Below are 26,053 nucleotides of genomic sequence, written 5' to 3' on the forward strand. Positions count from 1 at the left end.
GGGTAGGCTGGAAAGTCTTGGGCAGGAGTTGCTGCTGCAGTCCACAGGCAGAATTACTTCAGGGAGACCTGAGGCCTTTCAGCGGACCCCATGAAGCTCCAGCCTTATTATTAGGATAGTCTCCATAAAGTCGACTGGCTGTAGATGTTCACCACCTCTACAGACTGTCTTCACAGCAACACTTGCATTTGTGTTGGAACTGAGTAACTGGATCCTAGAGCCTAGCCAGGTTGACACATAAAACTACATGACACCACGTTTCTCCAGATGTTCTCATTTCACTACGTTTGCTTTATCATTTTCTCCCTCCTTCCTTCCTTTTTCTCTCACTGTCCCACCCCGCATTCAGAATTCTTTGAAAGTAAATTGAAAATAAGATGTCCTTTTATCCCTAAATTCTTTAGTGTTTTTCCTTAAAAAACAAAACAAAAGGAAAACACTTACATAATCATAGTGCCATGAACAAAATCAGGAAATTACCATTGAAACAGTACTGTTATTTAATCTGGCCTTATTCAGTTTTAAACCCAGGAAGCCAGAGGTAGCTTATTAGTGTCCATTGGTCCATTTGTCCACCCCCACAACTTTTAAATTTCTTAACTGTCAGTGGCTAAAACTTCGATTTCACAGAAAAGTACTGCTCTGAATGTATCTTGAGAGAACAGTCCCATCTGGTGGATTGGGGCCACGCTGCTCTGTGATGCTGATCTGTCGGAGTCGTCTGTTCGTTACAGACTCCACCACTTAGGAAGTCCTGTTTCAAGCCAAGAATGAGCTTGCTCTCTTTTTTGTTTTTCTTAAATTTGGCCCACGTCCTGCTTGCTTTGTGGGCTTTTGTTTTTCCTACCTCTGCTGTATAGTATAGTAGTTCACAGCGTGGGCTTCGATGCCAGACCCAAAATGAAATCCTGGCTCTGCAGTGACTAGCTCTGTGGCCTCAGCAATTACCTAACCTCATGTTAGAGTGAGTCTGGTGATGAGAGTTACGTCGGGTAATGCACATAATGTTGCTGCAGCTGCATGTGCCGGGGTGAGTGCTCAGGGGCTGGGCTGCTGCCGCATTCCATGAAGGGAGTCACTGGTGCCCCTCAGGACCTGCTCACAGTCTCCTCTGTGAGCTGCTGCTACCCCTCCTTTCACTGTGCTTTCCTTTGCTTTCTCTTCTCTGTATGACTTACAGTCTGCCAGTAAATTGCAGTATTTTACTCACTGCCATTCTCGGCTGAATATTTCTTGCCGTGCACTGAAGGACTGCTTATTTATTTACTCTTATTTGTTTCTTTCATTAAACTTTTGTTTTAATGGGTCTCAAAATTCTGTGACAGATTTTTGGTCAAGTGGTTTCCATTAAAAAGTACTGATTTTAAAAACTAATAACTTAGAAAAAACTAATAACTTTAAAATTGTGCCCCCCACACACATAAAAATGAAAGGTGCACAAAACATTCTCCTTTCCTTCTGAAGGTTTTATGATGCATTGTTATCATTAACCACTCTTTTACTATTAAACCGAAATGGCCAATTGGTTTAAACATTTCCGAGACAGTTCTTCCACCACTGATGAAGACTGGGGTGGCAGGTATCGGAGATAATATTCATTTAGCCTTCTGAGCTTTGTGGGCAGACTGCTTTAGTGACCCCCACAGCAGCCATCTGTCTCATGTTACGAACAGCAAAATGGCCCAGAGGGGAATAGTTAGAGAAGCTCTCCACACACATAGGCTTCTCAGGAGCCATATCAACTATGGCGGCATCACCAGATTTCAGGAACTTTGGGCCGACTTCCACTTCCCAGAACAACAATCAGTCTTCTCCTTCATTTCCACAAACTTGGAAGCAGTGTGACCTGTGTGACAATTCAGCACAGGTGCATATCCAGTACTGATTTGGTGAAGGACTATTTTTTAAAAATTAAAAATAGAAAAATACCCAGCTAATGTTTTTTTGGGCGGGGGTAGTACAGAAGAAAATAGGGTAAAAAAATGCAAGCCCCCTTCAACCACAACTCCGGTGTTTTGTTTTTTTTTTTTCCAAGATTTTATTTATTTGGCAGAGAGATAGCGAGAGAGGGAACACAAGCAGGGGGAGTGGGAGAGGGAGAAGCAGGCTCCGAGCTGAGCAGGGAGCCCCATGTGGAGCTCTATCCCAGGAACCTGGGATCATGACCTGAGCTGAAGGCAGATGCTTAATGACTGAGCAACTCCAGTGTTTAATACTGTGATATATATCTTTCTAGTTGTTTTCCATACATTTCTATGTATAGTAAATATTAATTATATGTAGTTTTTCAAAAAATGAAATCTTATTTGGATTGGAGACTAACATTTTAAGAGATGTCTCCACTTCGATACGTAGAGATTTCTTTCATAGGGGCTCCTCCTTTTCCACTAAAGTGTCCTTTTTTAAAGGGGAGGTATGGGCATACTTCTGGTACACAGCTGTTCTAAAAAATGCAAAGATTACCAAAAAATCATCCTCATTTACATTGGTTAATCAGAAAAATTGAGAAGGCAATATGCCCTAATGTTAAAAAAAATTCCTCTGTTACAAAGGAGACTTTTTAAATCCCCACTACTGTGACTAGTTTTTGTGTACATTTAGTTTTCTGGGGAGAAGCTTCTTAGAAATCATGAGAATGTTCAAAAGAGCCAATGACCAAAAGAATTTAAAAACCAGTGCCTTCCAAAAAACAAACAAACAGTGCTTTTCACTTATATTCGGGAAGACAATACATTTTTTATTCTGTCAACTGATTAATTTCCCCCTTACAATATACTTCTTAAAATGTACAAGTTAAAAAGAGACATTTGGTTTTTATATAGTTAATTTTAAACAACAAACATTCCCTTAAAGGACTTACAAATTTAGAAGTGTTGTTATATGCATTCTTCCATTTAAGTTTTTATCTAAAACTGCATTATAGGATGCCTGGGTGGCTCAGTCGGTTGAGTGTCTGCTTTTGGCTCAGGTCATGATCTCAGGGTCCTGGGATCAGTCTCCCGAGTTGCTCGGGAGTCTGCTTCTCCCTCTTCCCCCCCCCCCCCCCCCCGCTCGTGCTCTATCTCTCTCTCTCCTCTTTCTCAAATAAATAAAATCTTAAAAAAAATTTTTTTTAGAAGTGTATTATAGGCTATCGTGGCCAAAGAAATTACCCAACTACTCTACTGGGTCTATATAATTATTATTAAAGGCCTCTTGTGTATTAAACAAGAAAAATACTAAGATGAGTAAGAACAATTATACCAATAATTGGCTTTAGTTTGTGTAGCACTTCACTGTTCAAAAAATATTTTCACATTTGATCCTTTCAGCAATGTTTTGAACCCAGTTTGGTACATTATCCCCATTTTATATGGAACAGCAAATGAAAAATCATAAACTGTGATATTTTAAATCTCAGTTAAAATACTATTTTGATTAGCACTATTTCTTGGGAATGTAAGCCCCTGCCTTTTTTTCAGAAACCCAGGTGAGGTCGCTTCCGGCTAAGACTGTTAGGTTAGAATTCTCAGTTCCTCTGGAAACCAGGTTCTGGATTCTGTCTGGAGTGTGTTTTATTGCTCTAGCAAAATAAAGCTAGAATAGTAATGCTAACTGTCATTGTTTGACCCTGTGCTAGTGCTTTGCATTTCTTACCTTATCCTTAATAACTTAAAAGGAAAGTGTCCTCTCCATTGTCAAGTCAGAAAACTTTAGCTCAAGAGTGTTCTTTGCTTTTCCAAGGTTACACCTAATGCTGGAGCGAAAGTCTGGTGTAGTTCCCTTGGACTTGAACTTGAGCTTTTCTTCATGGCACCACACTCGCAGTTAGTCACCTTCTCACTGACCTTTTCAGTCGCCAAATCCTTTGGATGACAGAACGTCTTTCCCTAAACTCACCCCTACAAAGCTTTCCTGAGCAGCACCTGCACCTGCACTTGCAGAAACGTCCCCACCTCGGCCACATCTGGGTCTGTTTAAACAGATTTCATGAGAGTTCACGGATATTGCTGACTACTTTTCCACACAGCGAAGCTCGGCATTTTTATCTATTGCTTTTGCGTGGTGCGAGGCCCGAGACAAATGAGGGTTAGAAAGGAAACTTTTCTCTTAAAGGCTGTCAGCATAGGTAACTTCAGTTGATCTTCTCATTGCGTCTGTAATCACATTGTGTAGAATGTCCTTTTCGTGGTGACACATGTAATTTTTTTCAAAAACAGCATATTAGAAACTGTTTTCATCCTTAAGCTTTATTCATTGTACTTATAATGAATTTTTTGTTTTATTAGGATACAATATCACAGAAATCTGTAGATATTCATGATTCTGTTCAGCCAAGATCTGCAGATAACAGACAGCAAGCACCATTGGTTGCTGTTTCTACTGTGAATGAAGAAGTCAGCAAAATTAAACATACAGCAAGTGAGTTAATTCTCCTAATAAAAATAGTGTGTTTTGTTTTATGTAGGTAAAGGATGAAATGTTTGCTTTCACTTTGGATATTAATAATTCCACACTGTCATTGATAGTGTAGGCACTTTGTTACTGTGTGTGTTCCAGTTTGGACATGCACTAACACCTGTGGTACCAGCCTTTTCCACAAATGCTTTAGCTAATGTTTGTGTCAGACATGAGTCTTTTCTCCAGCACATGAGTCTTCTCTCTCTGTTCCCTTCTGCATGTCCTCCCCATATCCTTTCTGCAAAAATGGGGCCTGAGGGGCCTTTCTCTGTAGTGCTTTCTAAGCAGGCGCACCCAGCTTCCTGTGGAGCCCGCCTACTTTACAAAACTCAGCTGCCCCACACCACGTCTCCGCTCACCGTCTTAGTTCTTTTCACAAAGAAGGGGAACCCCTTCTGTTTTTTTACAAAACTGATCCAGCTTTGTTTACTGAAGGAAAATTGTAACATGAAGGAAAAGCCACCTCCTCCGTAGAGGAAAACAGGACAACTCTAATTGCTTTTATAAAATGAGGTGAAATTCAAATAAGTAGCCATTTTAGGGGTGCCTGGGTGGCTCACTTGATTGAGTGGCCAGCTCTTGGTTTCTGCTCAGGTCATGGTCCCAGGGTTCTGGGATCGAGCCCCGTGTGGGGCTCCAAGCTCAGCAGGGAATCTGCTTGAGATTCCCTCTCTCCCTTGGCCCCGCCCCCTGTGTGCGTGCGCTCTCTCTAAAATAAATAAGTAAATCTTTTATTTAAAAAATTATTTTCAGTACATTCACAGTGTTGTGCAGTCACTCTTATGATTAATGATGCTAAGCATCTTTTCATGTACTCATTGCCATTTGTCTCTTCTTTGGAGAAATACCTGTTCATGTCTTTGCTCATTTTAAATTGGTTTATGTCTTTTTGTTATTGAATTGTAAGTTTATTACACACTCTGGATACTCTGCCTGTATCACATATATGATTTGCAGATACTTCTGTTCTCCTGTTGTATAAGTCTTATCATTTCTTTGATAACATCATCTTATGCAGAAAGTTTTTAAGTCTGATGAAATCCAATTTACCTGTTTTCTTGCTCTTCCTTTTGGTGTCATAGCTAAGAATCCATTGCCAGATTTAAGGTCACGAAGGTTTTCCTTGATGTTTCCTTTAAAGAGTTTTATGCTTTTAGCCCCTACATTTAGGTCGCTGATTCATTTTGAGTTAATTTTTTTTTCAGGGAATTTTTTTAATTAATCCGAGGTGCTTAGACTTGTTCTTGAGAGAAGAGAGATTTGGTATCCTACTTGAAAAGAGTCTCTAGCTTCATTCAGTGTGTTTTCCTAACTTCCTAAAAGGGAGATAGGTAGTGGTGAGTGGCTTATTTTCATTTTGATTCCTGTTCTCTGGAGAACAGTATGGATTATGCAGGAATCCATGACAGCTTTAGCCTGCACTGGAACGTGCCATGAGGATAGAATAGTGAGTAACTTCTCTGTCTCTCAGCCCCAAGACTGAATTTAAATATATTTAGGTTTGTAAAGGAAGGGCATGCTCATCACACATTAGAAAGTTTTCACATGGCTAATCTAGGAACATACCTTTAACTGGAGCGGAGTGCTTGTTGCTCCCCTTACCACGCTGAGCTGAGGACCCATGCTGCTTTTCTTCTATCAGAAACCCTGCTCGCTCTCCCCTTGAAGTTCTTCAGGAAAAGTTCACCATGGGATTGTTGACTCAGAATAGGTGGAGCTGGGGAAGAACAAATGGTGGCCATGTTCCATGAGCCCTTTCATTAAGTGGACAGGTGATGGTTCCTCTGTTGAATGGGGCAGCCATCTGCTGTCTGACTCTCTCCTACTCAGAGAAAAGAATCCTAACATGGACCTGAGTTACTTCATCCTGTCTGCAGGGCAGCTAGCTCTTTCTCTCTGTACACTTCCAGAAAACATCACTGCCCCATCCAGCCTCAGCTCAGTAGCGGCTGTCCCACATAGTTACTCTTTGCTTAGCTTGGGTGAACCAGTGACACAGTCACCTAATGTAACCCTGGCAGTGTCAGCCAACCCTAGTTGTAAAATTTGTGCAAATAGATATTGTCCCCAAACATGCTGTTGGTCATTGCTGGTGAGTCTGAAGTTAAGATCCTTATCCTCCAGGGACACCAGAAAGCATACTCAGCCATACTCTCAGTTCACCCTGCTGAAAGCTCTTCCAACTCTTAGCAGCTGATGTTAGAACTAATGAGAACACACCTTGTAGATGTCAGCTGACTCCCAGGTCTCTTTGGGAGTTCAGCTGTGCTGCCACGAGTCTCCTGCGCTAGGAACTGAGTTTTATGACTTGAATGGGGGAGGTGGAGAAGCAACTGGTACATGTCAGCTCTGACTGAGGTAAAGGGCTAGGAAAAACACTGAAGAGGAGACAGTTGTGGGACTTGTGGCTTCTTTGTTTTCTTTTTTCTTTTTTTGACATGCAATCTAGTAGTAAGTGTTAAATACAACAGCATTTCTGAAAACTACCTGGAAAGGAGCCTTTATCAATGACCTCAATAAGAATAAATTTATGCAAGTTGTTTTGCTACCCCTTAAGTCCCTAAAACATGAATTTAAGTTCCACAAATTGGTGCCCCAAAAGGAAATTTGTAATAAAAGCAAAAGTAGAGACTGACGAATTCTAAGTTTTCCAATCCTGAGCCATTCCCCTGGAGTGGTTAACAGGCTGCTCCCCTTGGGCAGTCCTCTGCCTCCTGGAAAGCTCACTGGAAAAGCTGGCCCTGACATCCCAGGATTGAGGTATGACCTCCGGCCTCCCTTAGAGCTGCATGTCAGCTGCCGAGTTCCTGCAGCATCTCGGTAGTTGAGTCCTCTTTTCTGACCTTGTGCTTCGTCATTTGCTTAACTGGGATGGTCAGTGAAATGCAGAGTTCTTCTGTGAACATGTCCTTACAGGCTGGTGGATTGTCAGAAACATCTTGTTGAGCAGATTCGTTCAGGCTAGAGGAGTTAGCTGTGTTTCATCTTGCCTGCGCAGTGTGGAGAGCATTTTGTTACTTTGAAATTTGGTTAGTTTTGTGATCATGTACTTAGCATAACTTTTATAGACTTCTTTGCTTATGGATGCATTTGAAAATATAGTTAGCTACAACTTCTAACCTGGATCCAAATAAAACGTGCTCTGGTGAGCCCACAGTGTTACCCCATTTGTCAGAATTTGTGGCTGTCCCTTACTTCCTTTCTCACAGATCTGGTTCCCGTTGTTTTCTTTTGGTATAGGTTTTTGTATTACCTATATTCAAAGGTCAAGCTTGAGTTCCAGTAAATGCTGTTAAAATCTTAGTTTTTAATCCATGTGTTACCTTTTATTAAAGAACAACCTAAATCTTATTTTAAAAGTTGTAATGGGACCTTTTTGAACATTATTTACTGTTCTTAGTCCTTGGGAATTTTTTTTATTTAAAAAATTTTGTAAGGCTTTTCTAAAAATTGATTTAACTTTTATTGAGTGGTGTTTGTGCAAAAGCAGTATGTCCTCAGTGTGATATGTGCAGGTAACCTTCATACATACGAATGTTTCCTTAGCATTGTAATGTCATAGAAATTATAAAGGATTCAAAATAATTTTTGTTTGCATGTGCATTGGGGTGGGTTTCCTCACAGAATTTCCAGAACAAAAATTGTTTGCCGCCCTGTTGATTAAATGTGTTGTGCAGCTGGAACTCATCCAGACTATCGACAACATTGTGTTCTTCCCAGCCACAAGTAAGAAGGAAGATGCCGAAAACCTAGCCGCTGCACAGGTACGGACGTGGGGGGACAGCTGCTTTTACGTTGAGGAGGAAGTTGGCTTTCACGGTCTAGACTTAAGAGCAGAGAGCAGAGGTCGTGCTAGAAATTTGATTTGGGGGCTCTTCATCATAGAAATGTCATTTTAAACCATGGGACTGAAGCAGCTGGTAAAGAGCCCAAGAATAAGAATCCATGAGGCAAGGGGAGAGCAAGAGACAGTGGTATCCTGGAAGCCAAATGAAGAAAATGTTCTAAGGAGAAGGATGTGATCATCTCTGCCAAATGCTTAGTGGGTCAAGCAATATTTCATCTGAGAATCGCCCCCTAGCAATTTGATTGACTTCAATGACCCTGACATTGCATTTAATTGTAATGTTGAGGACAAAAGCATTATGGAAATGGGTACAAGAGAAGAGAGGAATTGCAAGGAGCAAATATTGATAATTCAGTCAAGGGGAGTTTTGCTGTAAAGGGGTACAGAGAAATAGGGTAGTTGCTGGAGGAGGATGAAGGGCCGAGAGAAGGGTCTGCTTTGTTTTGTCTTGGTATTACAGCACGTTCCCTGATGAGAGTTCTCCAGGGAAGAAAGAGAGCTGAGTGCAGAAGACAGGGGCAGTTGCAGAACAATCTTTGTGTGAAGTGAGCAGAGACAGCATGTAGTGCCAGCCCCGGGGGGGGGGGGGGTCTTGAATGGAAGCCCTGGCCGCTCATGCATCGTAACAGGAAAGCAACAAAGTGTGTGGGTTCTTAACACAGAAAGGTTGGTCCATTTGCTGTTGGGAGTTTGTGGGAGGTCTCTTCTGATAGAGAGGAGAAGAAAAATCATCCACCACATGAGGTTGGGAAGAGAGTTTTAGATATTTGGAGAAGTGAAACCATGAGCTAGTCGTCCAGGAAAGCGGACTAGGGCAGTGCGAGATTGCTGGACAGCACCCAGAGCCCACTGGATTTAAAACCAGTCGGTTTTCCCCAGTCATGTTTGTTGTGTGGGTGTAGGTGTGGAGTAGGCGGTTCTGCCAGCCAATTAATCTAAAAAGAGTGAGGGATTATTCAAGAGAATAATTATAACTGGAGCCCAAGGTGTCTATACTGGTTAAGAAGAGAGGACCTAAGTCAGGGAAGGAACAGTGAAGAGCTGTAGCTCCGGCAGGGGAAGAGCTCGTGGAGTCAGGAAATAGGAGGAGGGCATTAGAGAGATAGGAGATGGTGCTTGATGACCAGGATGCGTGGAAGGAAGATTCTGGAAATTTAATAACAAAAGATGGACCTTTTCCTATTCCCTGTTGAGATAAAAGACATTCAGTTCTGTGGCTTGCTCTTAAAACTGATCTTTGGGGGAGCATTGAGTTCTAAATTTACTAAAATTTGTGACTCTCTACTGTGTGTGCATGTATGCACGTGCGTGCGCACACACACACCTGTGCTGTGGTGGTTTGTTTTCCAAAGAGAGATGCTGTGGACTTTGATGTTCGAGTTGATACCCAAGATCAAGGAATGTACCGCTTTTTAACATCACAACAACTTTTTAAGCTACTGGACTGCTTATTAGAGTCCCATAGATTTGCAAAAGCATTTAATTCCAACAATGAACAGAGGACTGCTCTGTGGAAAGCAGGTAAGCTGCACGAGTATCACATTTTAATGTTCACCATTAACGGTGTGCACAGAGGTGTGCATTTATCAGAATTCATTGTTGTATAATTCAGGTGTGTGAATTTCACTCTATGAACTTTTTACCTTAATAATAGTAGGAAGTCAGTCTGCTAGCCAGACCTTTCTCTGATCTATAATAAACCTATTATAATATATAATAATATAATATGCATATAATATATGTATAATATAATGTGTAATATAATAAGCTAATTTCTAGGGGAAATTTGTTTTCCCCTTGTTTAATCAATCTGTTATTTGACTGATTTGACCATTTTTTCATCTTGTTCGCCCAACCTGGGTCTCCCTGTCGATACTGTCAGTATACTAAAAGCTGCCCTTTTATGAGAAAAAGTGCGTGAAGGTCCTGAACAGGAAATCCTTGCATATGTATTCATATTACTTCCCCATGCTTATCTGGGAGTGGCCACACCTCGGAATGGAAGTGAATGTTTTGAGGGAGGGAGGGAAGGAGGCACATGTTTGAACAAGTTGGAAAATTTAAGTATAATATAATTAAATTATATAAATATAATATATAATTAAGTATAACAAACTGACATCTAATTTTTTATTTAAGACATAGTTATTTGGCACCTATTAGGTAAAAAACAGTGCTGGAAAAGTGAGAGGCAGCAGAATATGAAGAAGAAAAGAAGGAAGCTAATGTTTATTGAACATCAGACTCTCTGAAATAGTGTTGGGTACTTTATATTTGCATATTTTATTTAATCTAAAATGATTGTTTAACTCCTAACTAAGCCCATGGCTTTGTTCATCCTCTTCCCTTTACAACCTAACTTGTGGGGAGAGTAGTCTATATTTTTTCCCCTTTATTTAACCCAAGTTGTTACTGCCATTCAACCAGAACTGCTCCTGCTAAAGTCACCAGGTTCCTTTTTTTCGTGCACATTGGGTCCTCCACAGTGCTGGTGGCCTTTTGAAACATTCTCACTGCTGAGAGGTCCGCCCCTGTTCATCCAGGAGCCCTCCTGTAAGCCGCTGGAGCTTTCAGGTGCAATTTCATTTGAAGAGTTCCGCTTTCCCAAGTCAACATCGTTTTGTGTTTCAAATCCCCCCTAGCTTGAAAGGAGAGGAAATTTTAAACATAGAAATCGCCTTCCAGTTGGGCCTCCAGCCCAATTCGATCTCCCCCACAGTCTCGAGGTGTGCCTTCTCTGAGTGACTCCTGTCCCACTCTCAGGGCTGCGGAGGCCCTGTGCTCAGGGCAGCTCTGCTTTGTAAGCAGCAGATACCACAGCGGGACCTACACAAAATGTGCCTTCATACGAGGCTGTTTTGTCCTTCTGTAAGGTGCCTTCCCAAATTAATACCGGAAACTTCCCTTTTCTACAGGCTTCAAAGGCAAATCCAAACCTAACCTTCTGAAGCAGGAGACGAGCAGCCTTGCGTGTGGGCTGCGCATTCTCTTCCGGATGTACATGGATGAGAGCCGGGTTAGTGCCTGGGAGGAGGTCCAGCAGAGGCTTTTAAAGTAAGACTCTTGGCTCACGTTCTGCCTTTGACCCATGTGGCTGCGTGGTGCAGAGTAGGAAAGGGCCACTAGGTTTGCACTCAGGGCAGAGTCCACATCTCAGCCCCGCTGCAGGACCGTGGAAATAGCTTGGGGCCTAAGGAGGAGATTGTGAAAATTAGATACAGTCTTACAGATGGACGCACTTTTGCACAGTTAGTGACATGAGCAAATCATGTCTGTTGTTGCTGCTGTGGGACAGTAAGAAAGTTTTCTCTCTTAAAATTTAAAACTTCAGAGTTTTTAGGCTCTTTCATGCCACAGATAACTGCATTTTTACAAACTGATCATATGTGAGTGAAAACCTGCTGGCCTACATTTAGTTTGAAAAAATATTTGGGGTTTTGTTAGTGTTACTTTTTCGCATTCTCTTTTTACTTCGTGACCACTTAAGATTCTGTCCTTTAAATTTTAAACTCATGCTAAGAATGAAACATGCTATTCAGAAAGAATGCTGTCTTCTGCAGTGTGTTTTTGTGTATTCTCGGGGAATAGATGTTCTCAGAGACCAATTAAGTACATTTTAGAACTTCAGGAGATGACTTAGTCCCTGTTCCCCCTTTACTGATGAGACTTTAAGACCCAGAAGTGTCTCAGTGAGCGAAGGGAAGAGCCACCCCAGATTTTGGCCCCCGTGTCTTGACGCCAGGCTCGTACATGTGCTACCGCACAGGGGCTCTGAAATTCAATGACACTTTTAGAAAAATGTGTTTCCTGATACATTGCAATGGCTTCTTTTAATGTCTGGTTTTCTTCCTATTTGAAAAGTATCGTTCATGTTGACACTCTATTCGTGTTAGCAGATAGACTCTAACCAGTTCCTAATAGTTAATAGTCCCTCCCTGCCTCGTCTCAGCTGCTCTTTCTCTGTGAACGCCCATCGCAGCAGTTAAGAGCACGTGTCACAGTGAGCCTTCTCTGTTACAGTGTCTGCAGCGAAGCCCTAAGTTACTTCCTTACTCTAACGTCAGAGAGTCACCGGGAAGCCTGGACTAACTTACTGCTTTTGTTTCTAACTAAAGTTCTAAAGATAAGCGACAATAGGGTAAGTATGAGATGTCCTCTCCAGCCCAGCATTTCTAGCCTGACCAGCATCATGCTCGAGCAGGAGGCAGGGGCGTCAGCTTGCAGACCCGCGGCTCAGGCAGATCCAGCAAAGGCTGGGCCGTGTTGCCACTTTGTCCTGGACCACGGTGGCTCGGCTCCGCCTGGGCCCTTCAGTCCTCTCCCTCCTTACCCTGCTTTCTCCTCTAAGCAGTAATTTTGTAGGGGATTCAGTAAAGAAGGAATCAGAATCCTTTGGGACACTCTGACAAGCCGCTGGGTCCCCCACACTTTGCAGTTCCCTGCAGTACCCACCCTGACCCCTGAAGTCTTTCCTGCTCCATTTTGAAAACTGCCACCCTGCCCAACCTCTGGCCCTATACTCTGCTCCTACCCAACACTGTTTCTGGCTTCAGCCATTCCTTTGGCATATTTATGGGTTCCCTGTAACACAGAGCCCCTAGCGAATGGGCCGTAAACTCATTTAAGAATTTGAAACCAGCAGAAATGATAAATTAAAAATATGTAACTAAATATAAATACCTATTTCAGGTTTTCAAAAATATGCGTTTCCCTCCTTAAAAAATACAGCACCTTATAGTTCATATACTTGGAAATGGGTTGCCGTGATCCCTGAATTGGTTTAAAAATGCCTAGTGAGGCAGCCTGCGATTGGAGTCACGGTGCTGTACGGGGCCCCAGAGAGGCTGTGCAGTGTCACCTGGTGCCGTACAGATGTTCGTGCCAACTCATGTGCTCTAGGCCACATGCATTTCGTTCTGACTGCGGGGCTGGGTAAAGCTTGGAGAAGTGAGCTGAGGCATCGACAGCCACATGGCTAGGAAGGCCTCCAGACCCCAGTCTGTCTTGTTCTGCCGCGGGCTTTCGTGCCTAGTCATAGGTCATACTGCTGCCTAGTCCCTTGTGGGGTGTGGAGAGCAGCAGAGAGAGAACAGGCAGGCAACTTGTATTCAGAGATTGAGGAACTCTGGCAAAGACGACCACAGTACATCAGTTGAATGTGGAAAGTCTGATCTTTGCCTGGAGATTGCAATTTTATGTTGCAGTATTAGGTAGAATTTTCCATAAAAATTAAAACTTTCTTTAACAAATAAGATTGTTTCAATAACCCGTAGCTTATAACAACTCAGTTGTGGTTCCTGCTTGTCTTCTTTCTTTTGCTTATTATCCAGGAAAAACAATGATAAATACTAAAAGTTTGTCGTAAGTTTGTCAAGGAAATGTAATGGGAAATGTTTTTCAAGATAAGGATAGATAAGTGAATGTTTGTATTAAGTAAGTGAGTCTTTTGAATACTTCTCTTTCAGTTCCATAATCAATATAGTCCCTGCTTTATGCAGATGCGTTTCCTGTCTTCACTGATCAGTGCGGGCCCCAAAGTGGTTTGACTCTAAAGGCATTTGAGCTGCTGTGGTTTGGAATGCAAGCACTACTAATGGAGAAATTTCCCCCTCTCCCCCCAGTTTAAAGCTCATGCATCATTCTACTACCCTCTCTTATGTGAAATTATGCAATTTGACTTGATTCCTGAACTTCGTGCCGTTCTTAGAAGATTTTTTCTGCGAATTGGAGTAGTTTTTCAGATATCACAACCACCTGAACAGGAACTTGGAATAAACAAGCAATGATGGCAACTTGGTATTTTTCTGTTGGCGTTTACATCCCTCCGCTCTTTAAAAGGACCTTGGAGCTGAGGTTTCCCACCTGAAAAATGGTTTCTCTGCATTGCAGTGTCTGAGGGTTACTGGTAAGATGCTTAGATCTGTAACTCAAACTTGCAACGCTCCAGTCCCTATTTAGTAATCTGGTGGATTCTGTTTGTCATGTTGGGCTCATGTTGAGCAGAAAGCCTGTTTCCACAGTGTCAGCTTGTTTTCATGTGTCCTTCCCTGTCCTTGGCTGCAGGGAGAGCCCCACATATTTTCAGCAGGTGTGGAAGTAAAACTTTACCCAAAGAACTATAGATGTAAAGATTTGAACTTCTGCAAGAAGTACAACTCAGGAGAGCTGTATTTTGAAGGATAAAATGTTTATAATTGGGGGGTGGGGGGGGAAGAAGAAATTATTGTTCATGGTAAAAGATATTTAGCAACTATGGTATTCTTATTCTGAAGATTTTTGCACACTCAGGCTATCTGAGATACTGGTAATCATCCTTCTGTGAAAAATGTACAGAGATGCAGGTCTGTAATATAAAAATCTTAAACATTATATAGTTCTTCCTGCACTGTTTTATTTTAATTTCTTTATTTTCTTATTCATTTGCTAAATACCTATAATATTTTGTCAAATGCACTAAACATTTGGGTTGAAATTTTTTTTTATTTTGTGGGGGTTTTGGTTTTGCCCTTTTGGGGGGGGATTGGTAATTTTGAGGGTTTAACATGCCCAGGAAGCTGTTGTGGCTGACAGTTGTCATGATCAACAACAACAAAAAAAAGGTAGAAAATACTCCTACTGACCTAACTACCTGTAATATACTTCTCTTAGGGCTTCTAAAGATGAGCCATTAAAATAGAGTTGATCCTTCATGGACCGAAACTTGAATCACTGCAAAATGAATCTAGGTTGCTGTCACTTTCTTTTTTCTTTTGGGTGGCGGGGCTTGATGTAGATTTTACTCTATGTACAGAATTTAATGTTGAATATGTTAAAATAAATCTGGCATGGATGGGGGAGTTAGATTTACTGGAAATGTATTCATACTGTGAATTGTGCTCTGATGGTTAAAAAAAAAAGACAAGATTGTCAAGCATTCCGTATTAACAGTGGATGTAGAAAATTTTTTCAGATGGATAAAATGTATATGGTACAGATGTAAAGTTTTCTATGTAAAAAATTCTGTACAACTTTCTGTACAATATTGATTCTCATCTGGCATATTCTAATCAGGTTATAGGTCAATAAAGTTTTTGGATTATTTCATCAGTGCAATCAAAACCTGTGTAATCTACAGCCCCATGTTTCATGGATTCTTTGTTAAAAGCTGAACTTAGGAATATACTTGGCCAGAACTACAAATTCAGTGTTCTTTAGTTCTGATATTTTCTTTCCAGCTTTTGGCTTTAGGATTGTGCTTTCTCAGCTATAGGATATTCATAATTAAAATTTTGTGTACTAATAACCCAAAATAAGGCTATACTCTGTGAATGCTGAGAGAAAGAGCCGAAGTCCCTTTTCAGGCAGTTTGTCAGGGGGGCACTGTGTGTCCTAGGAGTCTGTTCAAGTTGTGCGGTACGATGACATTGAATGGAAAATGGAACACGTCAAGATAATGATTGTGTTTAAAAATAGAACTGCTCAGTCTTTGCTCTCATACCTTAGATGAGTTACTGAACAATGCATTTATAGGTGTACCATATTTACTACCCCCAGACAGCCCTGTGCACACTCAGCTGGATGCTAGGGCTCTGGGGGTCACCCACCTTGGTAGCTGGGAGCCACCATGACCTTCCAATCTATCTGATGGGTAAGTGTTCAAATGACTTGGTGGTTTGTTATTTTATGGTGTAGTATCAGGATCAGGACCCCCTACAGGAGACAGAGGCTTTAATGATCCTTGCAAATGAAGATACAAGAGGAATAATCTTCACAGTAAAAATAAACAATGCTTAGGTTACAAAACTGAGTATAAAATGTGTAGCTAAAATTCAAAATGGAGAAATTTCACACTTGCAGTAAACTTGTCTATCCTGTCCGCCATTAGTTCCATCAGTGGAAATGTGCCAGTAGTAGTGCTGGGGGTGTTCTCAGCCGTCTTAATGCTAAAGACCAAAGAATTATTTCAGAATTCGAATTAATCCTTACCTTTTTAAAGGTACCACTTATGGAGTGATTAGGAAAATTGACTCACTTATCCAAGGGTCCATGGTGGCACAGCAAGGATTCCAGTGTCTGTCCTTGGCCCCTGGGTGGTCCTGTCTTCAACTTCTAAAACACCTTGTCTAGAAACCTCAATTCCATTTAAAATAAGAAACTGACATTCATTGATATAAAAAACAATTTCTATCAAGTAGTAGTTAAGTCATATAAATTAGCGTAGTGCCTTCCTTTGCATAAACAGAGGCAAAAAGATGTAATATTTAGTGTATGGCTCATGGGACTAAATCAGTTATGATTCCCCCATCACGCATACTGAAGGAGTAGCTATAAATGACATGGAAATAAATAACTAGCACATTTGATTCATTACCTAGCAACTGAAATACAGCTACAACCAATGTATTTATTAAATGAAAACAATGGCAAATGTACATACAACAAGCGTATTCAGGTGTTACAGTAAAGACACTGGTTTTATTCACCTTATCTTACAAGCAGAATTTAAAATAATGCACATATGGTAGTTGATTCCAGGAGTTCATTACCACCCCAATTTATGGCAAAACTGTGCAAAAATAATTGTATATAATTCTACATTATATAAATTAATCATTGCCTTTTATTTATGTACATAATATACATCATTATACATCATCATGGGAAAAAATACACCTTATATACAGATGAAACTCACGTAAGTAACTTCCACATAGGGGCCAAAAGTAGCACACATTATTAAAGGTTCAGATTTGACATTCCTTTCACCTTAAAAGGCACTGCTGGGTCCAATACAGATTTATTTTAACCGTGGGCAGTAGACAGGCCCTGCCAGTTGTAAGTGCCTGGTTTTCCAGGAACCTGCTCCTGCTCCTGGTTCAGTTGCTCAGCCATGAATCGTTTCAGCGTTTCTGAGGTGCCTGGGCGGAGCCAGGGCTCAGTTGCTACAGAGTTTGATCCATCGTCCCCCACATGCTTCGTGTCATCGGGGTCAACCAGTGAACTCTCATCGTCTAAAGGAGGCAAGAGGAACAGGACTCAGGTAACACTGGTGGCAAGGAGGTGAACCGAACACAGATCTCCTTCCTGTAATTTAACCCGTCCCAGCCCCGCATTTCTCCATAGTATTGTTATACACAGTACTGTTTTGGCCAGGCCCCTCTTTTTAGAGGTAGGAAGAAAACGGTCAAGTGAACAGGTGACTCCATAGTACCAACACCCACAGGGATGCCAAAGAGAGCAAAGTGGGGGGTGCCAAACATTGTTGACTGTGGAAGTGTACATAATCTTAAAAAACTTTTAAATTCAGCAAAATTTTAGAAATACTCCAAACCTGTTAACAATGCTCTCAGGAAATGAAATCCTTTCAGGAAAGCGCTAGACAGGTAGACAGGAAATGAAATTACTTCCATTCTTGCAGCTAATCTAAGAGGTTGGGGTCTACTCCATTAAAAGGTAGGTCCTTAATTTAAGTATCATTAATTGAATGTACTCAGCTATCTCTGTATTTTACTTATTAGATATAATAAGAAAATCTGTCTTCCTACCCTGTGATGTCATTTTTTTTTTAATTACATTTCCCGGTCTGTGCAGGATTAGCCCTTCAAAGGGATATGTGCAGTCAGTTTAATAAGCAATCAATCCACATCGTACCAAAAAGCTCCTGTTTGAAAGGACAATGTTAAAAAGTTTAGAAGTTGAAAACCTATAAAATAAGATTATTCAAATGCTCTATTTTTCTCAATTTAACTATGTCCCTGTTAAATATTCAGAACCCTTACTGGTTCTAAAAGAAATTGAGGAATAGGTAATCCTCAGTGCAGATTTAAAGAACTGTTTCCCACTGGTCCACATTTTTTCAAGTATGATGTGAAAAGTACTGCTCCATCAGTTTACCATATGTGCTGGTGTTTGGTATGGAATTGCCACCAGAACATACGATACCTTGACTGCTAGAGATTGAGTATAGTTTCAAATTAATAAAGTGTTGAAGATGGAAAATTATTGTATGTAGCTGAACAGACTAAAGGGAATTGTCCCAAAAGACCACTCTGCTGTTTGCTAAAACTAGTAGGGAGGGGCTGGTTCGCGAGCTGCCTAGGGAACCGTCCTGCCTGTGCTTGCTGAGCACACTTCCACCCGCTGGTCACCCGAGCAGCGAGAGACCGGTGAGGCCCTAAGGGAAACACTAAACCTTGGCTTCTACTCTAAAAAGAAGCATTAAACTGAGGCTACTTTGCTTTTGTCTATGGCATTGAAAGCCAAGCAAAAAAGTTAAAAAAAAATTCTCTGTAGTACTATAAATTTATAACGTGTTATCAAAAGAACTCAAAGTTGTCAATTTCTAATAATCGCTCACTTCAGTAAGGGGAGTGATATCCTGACGCTAACCAGCATTCTCCCTGCTGAAAGCGAAGCAAGCCTGGATATATTTAATAAAAATTTCATCTGTTTAGATTCCCCTCAAGGGATGCCGGGGTGGGTCAGTTGGTTAAGCACCTGCCTTTGGCTCAGGTCATGGTCCCAAGGTCCTGGGATCAAGTCCTGCATCAGGCTCCCTGCTGGGGAGCCTGCTTCTCCCTCTGCCTGCTGTTCCCCTGCTTGTGCTCTGACAAAAATCTTTAAAAAAGAAAGAAAAAAAAATAGAATCCACTCAAAAAAGCATACCCTCTCTGGTAGAATCTGATGCAAAGCTGATCCTGAGCCCAGGTTTTCCTGGGTAGTGTCTATGGATAGGGTCTATGTCTAGGCCTTACAACTCAAAGGGATTTCAAGTCATTCCATCTCCCCTCAACTCAACCCACCCATCCCCACCCCCAGCCAACAGTGAAAACTTCCCTGGAAACAGGTTTCAGTTCTTACGGATGTGCTGTAGTCCATTAAGACTGGCCATTTACCTGTATTAATCGGTTTATTCTGAAGTTCATTCAGTCTTCGCATCCGTTCCTCATTTTTCATTCTAAGCTGATCAATATTTATACTGGACACAGATTTTAAAGAGAGACCATCTGGTGGCATATTAGGATGACTGTTATCCTATAATTAGAAAAGAGAATTTTAGAAACGATCATTGATATAAATCAGTGCACCTAAAAATATTCTTGCCCCTGGTAAATGTATAGTGTAAGGAATAAAATAAATGGAAGCCTGTAGCATTTATATTCTAACTCCTGGTGATTATTCATGCAGGTGAAGATACAGCATTTGTGATAATAAATAAATATATTTAAATATTGCCAGGCTGGGTGAAGGTGGGGAATTATAGGACCCAAAAAGGTAAAAAGTGAAACAACAGGGGCTAAGAATCAGTTAAGCTACAGTAATGAAGACAGGGTGGTAATGGCATAAAGGCAGACCTACAGGTCAATGGAATAGAGCCCAGGAATACACACCAGGGGTTTTTACATTTATGGACAAAAGGGCCAACAAAATTCACTAGGGGAAAGAAGAGCCTTTTCAACAAATGTTATTGGAACAACTGGATTGTCCACATGAAAATGAATTTGGACCCCTACACCTCACATCAATTGCAAAAATTAACTCAAAGTGGATCGCTGACCTAAATTTGAGAGCACAACTATAAAAGCCCGTAGAAGAAAGAAAACAAGTAATTTTGATGATGCTGGGTTAGGTAATGGTTTCTTAGATAAGCCACCAAAAGCACAATGATAGAAGATTGGTAAGTTGGACTCCATCGTGAAAGTAAAAAAGACAACCCACAAAATGAGAACATTATGCAAATCATACATCTAATAAGGGACTTTTGTCTCAAATACATAACAAATCAACAGACAACCTGATTAGAAAATGGGCAAAGGATCTGCATAGACATATCTTTAAAGAAGATACTGAACATCATTAGGCAAATGTAATCAAACCCACAATGAACACTACTTCACACTCCCTAGGATGACTGTAGTAACTATGATAAAAAAGAGACAGGAACAAGTATTGCCATGATGTAGAAACTAGAACCTTCATCTAGTACTGACGGGAGTAAAAATGGTGTAGCCACTTTGGAAACCGTCTGACAGTTCCTCAAAATGTCAACCATAGTTACCATATAATGCAACAATTCTATTCCTAGGTATATATTGCAAGAGAAATGAAAATCATCAGAAAACTTGTACACAAAAGTAGGAACAATCCAAATGTCCCAGTGTTAAATGGATAAACAAAATGTGGAATACCCCTAAAGAAGTATTATTGAGCAATAAAAAGAAGCCAAATACTGGGGGCGCCTGGGTAGCGCAGTTGTTAAGCGTCTGCCTTCGGCTCAGGGCGTGATCCCGGCGTTCTGGGATCGAGTCCCACATCGGGCTCCCCGGCTAGGAACCTGCTTCTTCCGCTCCCACTCCCCCTGCTTGTGTTCCCTCTCTCGCTGGCTGTCTCTCTGTCACATAAATAAAAAATCTTTTAAAAAAAAAAAAAAAAAGAAGCCAAATACTGACATGCTAAAACTGGACCATATCTCATGTCTATGTATCCAGAAAAGGCAACACTATAGAGACAGAAAGTAGACTGATGATTGCTGGGGAAACAAGTTACTGCCACCTGGTAAAGCTATACATGTAATAATGCTAATAACACCATTTGTCCTTTGTGGACTTGAGTCAGTGCTAATGGTTCATATATATTGTCTGTGTCTCCACATCACATATATAAGAAAACACAGTTTAAGAATTTACCCAAAGTTGTCTACTCAACAAAGTACGTATCTCAACAGTATCACCAGGGCTTTTTACTGGTTATACTTTAAAAACATTTACACACATTCTATGAAAAGAATATGAGTTGAATATCAGCTTTCCTGTGGAATGTGACCTTTGACAGGTTACCTGACCAAAATACCAAAAGATGCCTATATAGTAGACTTAGATGTCTAAGAGGCTAAAGCAGACATTGCAATAAATGTTTACCAGTTGCTTCTTGTACCTTCTCTGAAATCCAAATATTCTACAACAAGGAAGGAGGAAGATACGGTTGCAGAGTATTCTGTGCCAGGTGCTACTAGGCTTATACCCCCACTAGGAGATAGGAAAATACTACCTCAAAGAAGCCAGGGTACTAGAAGTCAATGACCTGACTGAAGTTAGGGAGATATTTCTTGGTAGAGCCTACCCTTACACTTATGGTCACCTCTGTCCAGAGCAAGTGCTCGCTCTTTGCTGGACCACACCAATTTATTTTATTTTTATTTAAGTATAATTAAATTCAATTAACATATAATGTACTACTGGTTTCAGAGTTACAGGCCTGTGATTCGTCAGTCTTACATAACACCCAGTGCTCATCATATCACTTACCCTCCTTAATGTCCATCGCCCAGTTACCCCACCCCCCCATCCTCCTCCCCTCTAGCAACACTCAGCACTTTTTTCCTATGATTAGAGTCTCTTATGGTTTCTCTCCCTCTCTCCCTGTCTGGTTTCGTCTTATTTTTTTTCTCTCTTCCCCTATGATCCTCTGTTTTGTTCCTTAAATTCCACATAACAGTGAGATCATAATGATAATTGTCTTTCTCTTACTGACTTATCTCGCTTAGCATAATACCCTCTAGTTCCACCCACGTCATTATTGCAAATGGCAAGATTTCATTTTTTGATGGCTGAATAACCTGTCAATGGACATCTGGCCCCTTCCATAGTTTGCCTATTGTGGACATTGCTGCTATGAACATTGTGGTGCAGGTGCCCCGTCGGATCACTACATTTCTATCCTTGAGATAAACAGCCAGTAGTGCAATTGCTGGCTCGTAGGGTAGCTCTATTTTCAACCTTTTGAGGAACCTCCATACTGTTTTCCACAGTGGCTGTACCAGCTTGCATTCCCACCAACAGTGTAGGAGGGTTCCCCTTTCTCTGCATCCTCACCAACATCTGTTTCCTAACTTGTTAATTTTCACCATTCTGACCGGTGTAAGGTGGTATCGCATTGTGGTTTTGACTTGTATTTCCCTGATGCCGAGTGATGTGGAGCATTTTTTCATGTGTCTGTTGGCCATTTGGATGTCTTCTTTGGAGAAATGTCTGTTCATGGTTTCTGCCCATTTTTTGATTGGATTATTTGTTCTTTGGGTGTTGAGTTTGAGAAGTTCTTTACAGATTTGGATATTAGCCCTTCATCTGATAAGACATTTTCAAATATCTTTTCCCATTATGTTCGTTGTCTTTTGGTTTTGTCAGCTGTTTCCTTTGCTTTTTATCTTGATGATAAAAAGGCTTTTATCTTGATGAAATCCCGATAGTTCATTTTTTGCCCTTGTTTCCCTTGCCTTTGGAGACGTGTCTAGCCAGAAGTTGCTGCAGCCGAGGTCAAAGAGGTTGCTGCCTGTGTTCTCCTCTAGGATTTTGATGGACTCCTGTCTCACATTTAGGTCTTTCATCCACTTTGAGTCTATTTTTGTGTATGGTGTGAGGAAATGGTGCAGTTTCATTCTTCTGCATGTGGCTATCCAATTTTCCCAACACCATTTGTTGATGAGACTGTCTTCCATTGCATATCCTTTCGTGCTTTGTCAAAGATTAGTTGACCACGGGGTCATTTCTGGGTTCTCTGTCCTGTTCCCTTGATCTATGTGTCTGTTTTTGTGCCACTACCATACTGTCTTGATGATTACAGCTTTGTAATAGAGCTTGAAGTCCAGGATTGTGATGCCACCAGCTTTGGTTTTCTTTTTCAACATTCCTTTGGCTATTTGGGATCTTTTCTGGTTCCATACAAATTTTAGGATTATTGTGCCAGCTCTGTGAAAACAGTTGATGGTATTTGGATAGGGATTGCATTGAATGTGTAGATTGCTCAAGGCAGCATAGACATTATAACAATATTTGTTCTTCCAACCCATGAGCATGGAACGTTTTTCCTTATCTTTGTGTCTGCCTCAGTTTCTTTCATGTGTATTCTATAGTTTTTGGAGTACAGATCTTTTGCCTCTTGGGTTAGGTTTATTCCTAGGTATCTTAGGGGCAATGGTAAATGGGTTCGACTCCTTAATTTCTCTTTCTTCTGTCTCACTGTTCGTGTATAGACATGCAACTGATATCTGTGCATTGATTTTATATCCTGCCACATTGCTAAATTCCTGTATGAGTTCTAGCAATTTGTGGGTGGAGTCTTCTGGGTTTTCCACGTAGAGTATCATATCACCTGCAAAGAGTGCGAGTTTGACTACTACTTTGCCTATTCGGATGCCTTTTATTTCTTTTTGTTGTCTGATTGCTAAAGCTAGGACTTCTAGTACTATGTTGAACAACAGTGGTGAGAGTGGACATCCCTGCCATGTTCCTGACCTTACGGGAAAAGCTCTGTTTTTCCCCACTGAGAATGATACTCACCGTGGGCTTTTCGTATATGGCTTTTATGATATTGAGGTATGTTCCCTCTATCTCTACACTGTGAAGAGTTTTAATCAAGAAAGGATGCTGTATTTTGTCAGATGCTTTTTCTGCGTCTATTGAGAGGATCATATGGTTCTTGTCCTTTGTTTTATTAATGTACTGTATCATATTGATTGATTTGCAGAGGCTGAACCACTCTTGCAGCCCAGGAATAAATCCCAGTTGGTCGTGGTGAATAATCCTTTTACTATACCTTTGGAGCCTCTTGGCTAGTATCTTGGTGAGGATTTTGGCATCCATTTCATCAGGGATATTGGTCTGTAATTCTCCTTTTTGGTGGGGTCTTTGTCTGCTTTTGGGATCAAGGTAATGCTGGCCTCACGGAATGAGTTTGGAAGGTTTCTTTCCATTTCTATTTTTTGAAACAGCTTCAGAAGGATAGGTATTAGTTCTTCTTTAAATATTTGGTAGAATTTTCCTGGGAAGCCATCTGGCCCTGGACTCTTGTTTGTTGAGTGATTTTTGATTCCTGCTTCAATTTCCTTGCTGGTTATGGGTCTGTTCAGGTTCTCTATTTCTTCCTGGTTCAGTTTTGGTAGTTTATTTGTCTCTAGGAATGTATCCATTTCTTCCAGATTGCCTCATTTGTTGGCATATAGTTGCTCATGATATGTTCTTATAATTGTATTTCTTTGGTGTTGGTCATGATCTCTCCTCTTTCATTCATGATTTAATTTATTTGGGTCCTTTCTCTTTTCTTTTGGGTTTATCGGTCTTATTAATTCTGTCAAAGAACCAGCTCCTAGTTTCGTTGATCTGTTCGACTGTTCTTTGGTTTCTAGTTCATTGATTTCTGCTCTAATCTTTATTAATTCTCTTCTCCTGCTGGGTTTAGGCTTTATTTGCTGTTCTTTCTCCAGCTCCTTTAAGTGTAAGGTTAGGTTGTGTATTTGAGACCTTTCTTGTTTCTTGAGAAAGGCTTGTATTGCTATATACTTCCCTTGTAGGACCATTTTTGCTGCATCCCAAAGATTTTGAACAGTTTTATTTTCATTTTCATTTGTTTCCATGTATTTTTTAAATTCTTCTTTAATTTCCTGGTTGACCCATTCATTCTTGAGTAGGATGCTTTTTAGCCTCCATGTCTTTGAGTTCTTTCCAACTTTCCTCTTGTGATTGAGTTCCAGTTTCAAAGCATTATGGTCCGAAAATATGCAGGGAATGATTCCAAACTTTTGGTACCAGTTGAGACCTGATTTGAGACCTAGGATGTGATCTATTCTGGAGAATGTTCCATGTGCACTGGAGAAGAATGTGTATTCTGTTGCTTTAGGATGGAATGCTCAGAATGTATCTGTGAAGTCCATGTGGTCCAGTGTGTCTTTCAGAGCCCTTGTTTTCTTGTAGATCATCTGCTTAGATGATCTGTCCATTGCAGTGAGTGGGGTGTTAACGTCCCCTACTCTTATGTAGTATTATCAGTGTGTTCCTTTGATTTAGTTATTGATTGATTGCCTTATATATTTGGCTGCTCCCATGTTAGGGACATAAATATTTACAACTGTTAGATCTTCTCGTTGGATAGACCCTTTAATTATGATACAGTGTTGTTCCTCATCTCCTTTTACAGTCTTCGGTTTAAAATCTAATTTGTGTGATAATAAGAATTGCCACCCCAGCTTTCTTTTGCTGTCCATGAGCATGGTAAATGGTTTTCCACCCCCTCACTTTGAATCTGGAGGTGTCTTTGGGTCTAAAATGAGTCTCTTGTGGACCATACCAATTTAGCATGGGCCAGAACCCAGACCTCTCCTAAACTGAAAAGGTAAAAAAGAAGAAGATATTTCATACATACAAGGTCCAGTACTTTCTGTTTGTTTCTCCTGCGCTCCCTTGCTGAGGGCAGCTGGGACTGTGGGGGGAGGATGTCATCTTCAATGGCAGGATATGTCTCGCCATAAGCACCTAGGAAGACCACACAAAGAAGAAATCTTAAACATCCACCATTTCAAATCTTTTTATTCCAAGCTAAACCAAGATTCTCTTTTTTAATAGCTTTAAGATGTTATTTACATGTAATAAAACTCAGCTACTAAAATGTACACAGTTCAATAACTTTTATGGAATTATGCAGTCATCACTACAATCTAGTTTTAGAACATTTCTGTCACTTCAAAAAGTTCCTTTGTGCTCACAGGCAATCATTTACAACTCCCACCTGCCCAGCCCCAAGTAAACACTGATCTGCTTTCAAGCTGAGATTTACCTTTCCTGAGATTCCATATACATGGAATATACAATGTAATATTGTCTTCCACCATAATGTGTTTGAGGTTCTTCTATGTCGTACCATGTATCAGTTCATTCTTATTGCTGTGGAGTGCTCCATCAGATGGATATATCACATTTTATCTATGTACTCACCACGTGATGGGCATGTGAACTGTTT

At 40.8% G+C, this 26,053-nt stretch overlaps 2 protein-coding genes across 2 annotated transcripts in view; one reads left to right on the top strand and one right to left on the bottom strand.

Annotated features, from left to right (window-relative positions):
• Positions 1-15,370, top strand: part of ARFGEF1 (ADP ribosylation factor guanine nucleotide exchange factor 1) — a 155,815-nt gene extending 140,445 nt beyond the window's left edge. Inside the window, exons 34-39 of the mRNA XM_040625525.1 lie at positions 4,269-4,401; positions 8,065-8,204; positions 9,640-9,808; positions 11,203-11,341; positions 12,308-12,425; positions 13,909-15,370. Coding sequence (XP_040481459.1) covers positions 4,269-4,401; positions 8,065-8,204; positions 9,640-9,808; positions 11,203-11,341; positions 12,308-12,425; positions 13,909-14,073 — 864 coding nt within the window. The 3' untranslated portion in view covers positions 14,074-15,370. The remainder of the gene's footprint in view (positions 1-4,268; positions 4,402-8,064; positions 8,205-9,639; positions 9,809-11,202; positions 11,342-12,307; positions 12,426-13,908) is intronic.
• A 1,280-nt stretch (positions 15,371-16,650) lies between these two features.
• On the bottom strand, positions 16,651-25,596 carry LOC103680781 (centrosome and spindle pole-associated protein 1-like). The gene is made up of 3 exons (XM_008710264.1): positions 25,460-25,596; positions 19,162-19,300; positions 16,651-17,277 (listed from the first exon to the last, which is right to left on the bottom strand). Exons 2-3 carry the CDS (start codon positions 19,280-19,282, stop codon positions 17,069-17,071), a joined length of 330 nt encoding a protein of 109 aa, XP_008708486.1. The 5' UTR covers positions 19,283-19,300; positions 25,460-25,596; the 3' UTR covers positions 16,651-17,068.
• Positions 25,597-26,053: the final 457 nt, after the last annotated feature.

The sequence above is a fragment of the Ursus maritimus genome, unplaced genomic scaffold (assembly GCF_017311325.1).
Source record: "Ursus maritimus isolate PB19 unplaced genomic scaffold, ASM1731132v1 scaffold_9, whole genome shotgun sequence".
Classification (NCBI taxonomy): domain Eukaryota; kingdom Metazoa; phylum Chordata; class Mammalia; order Carnivora; family Ursidae; genus Ursus; species Ursus maritimus.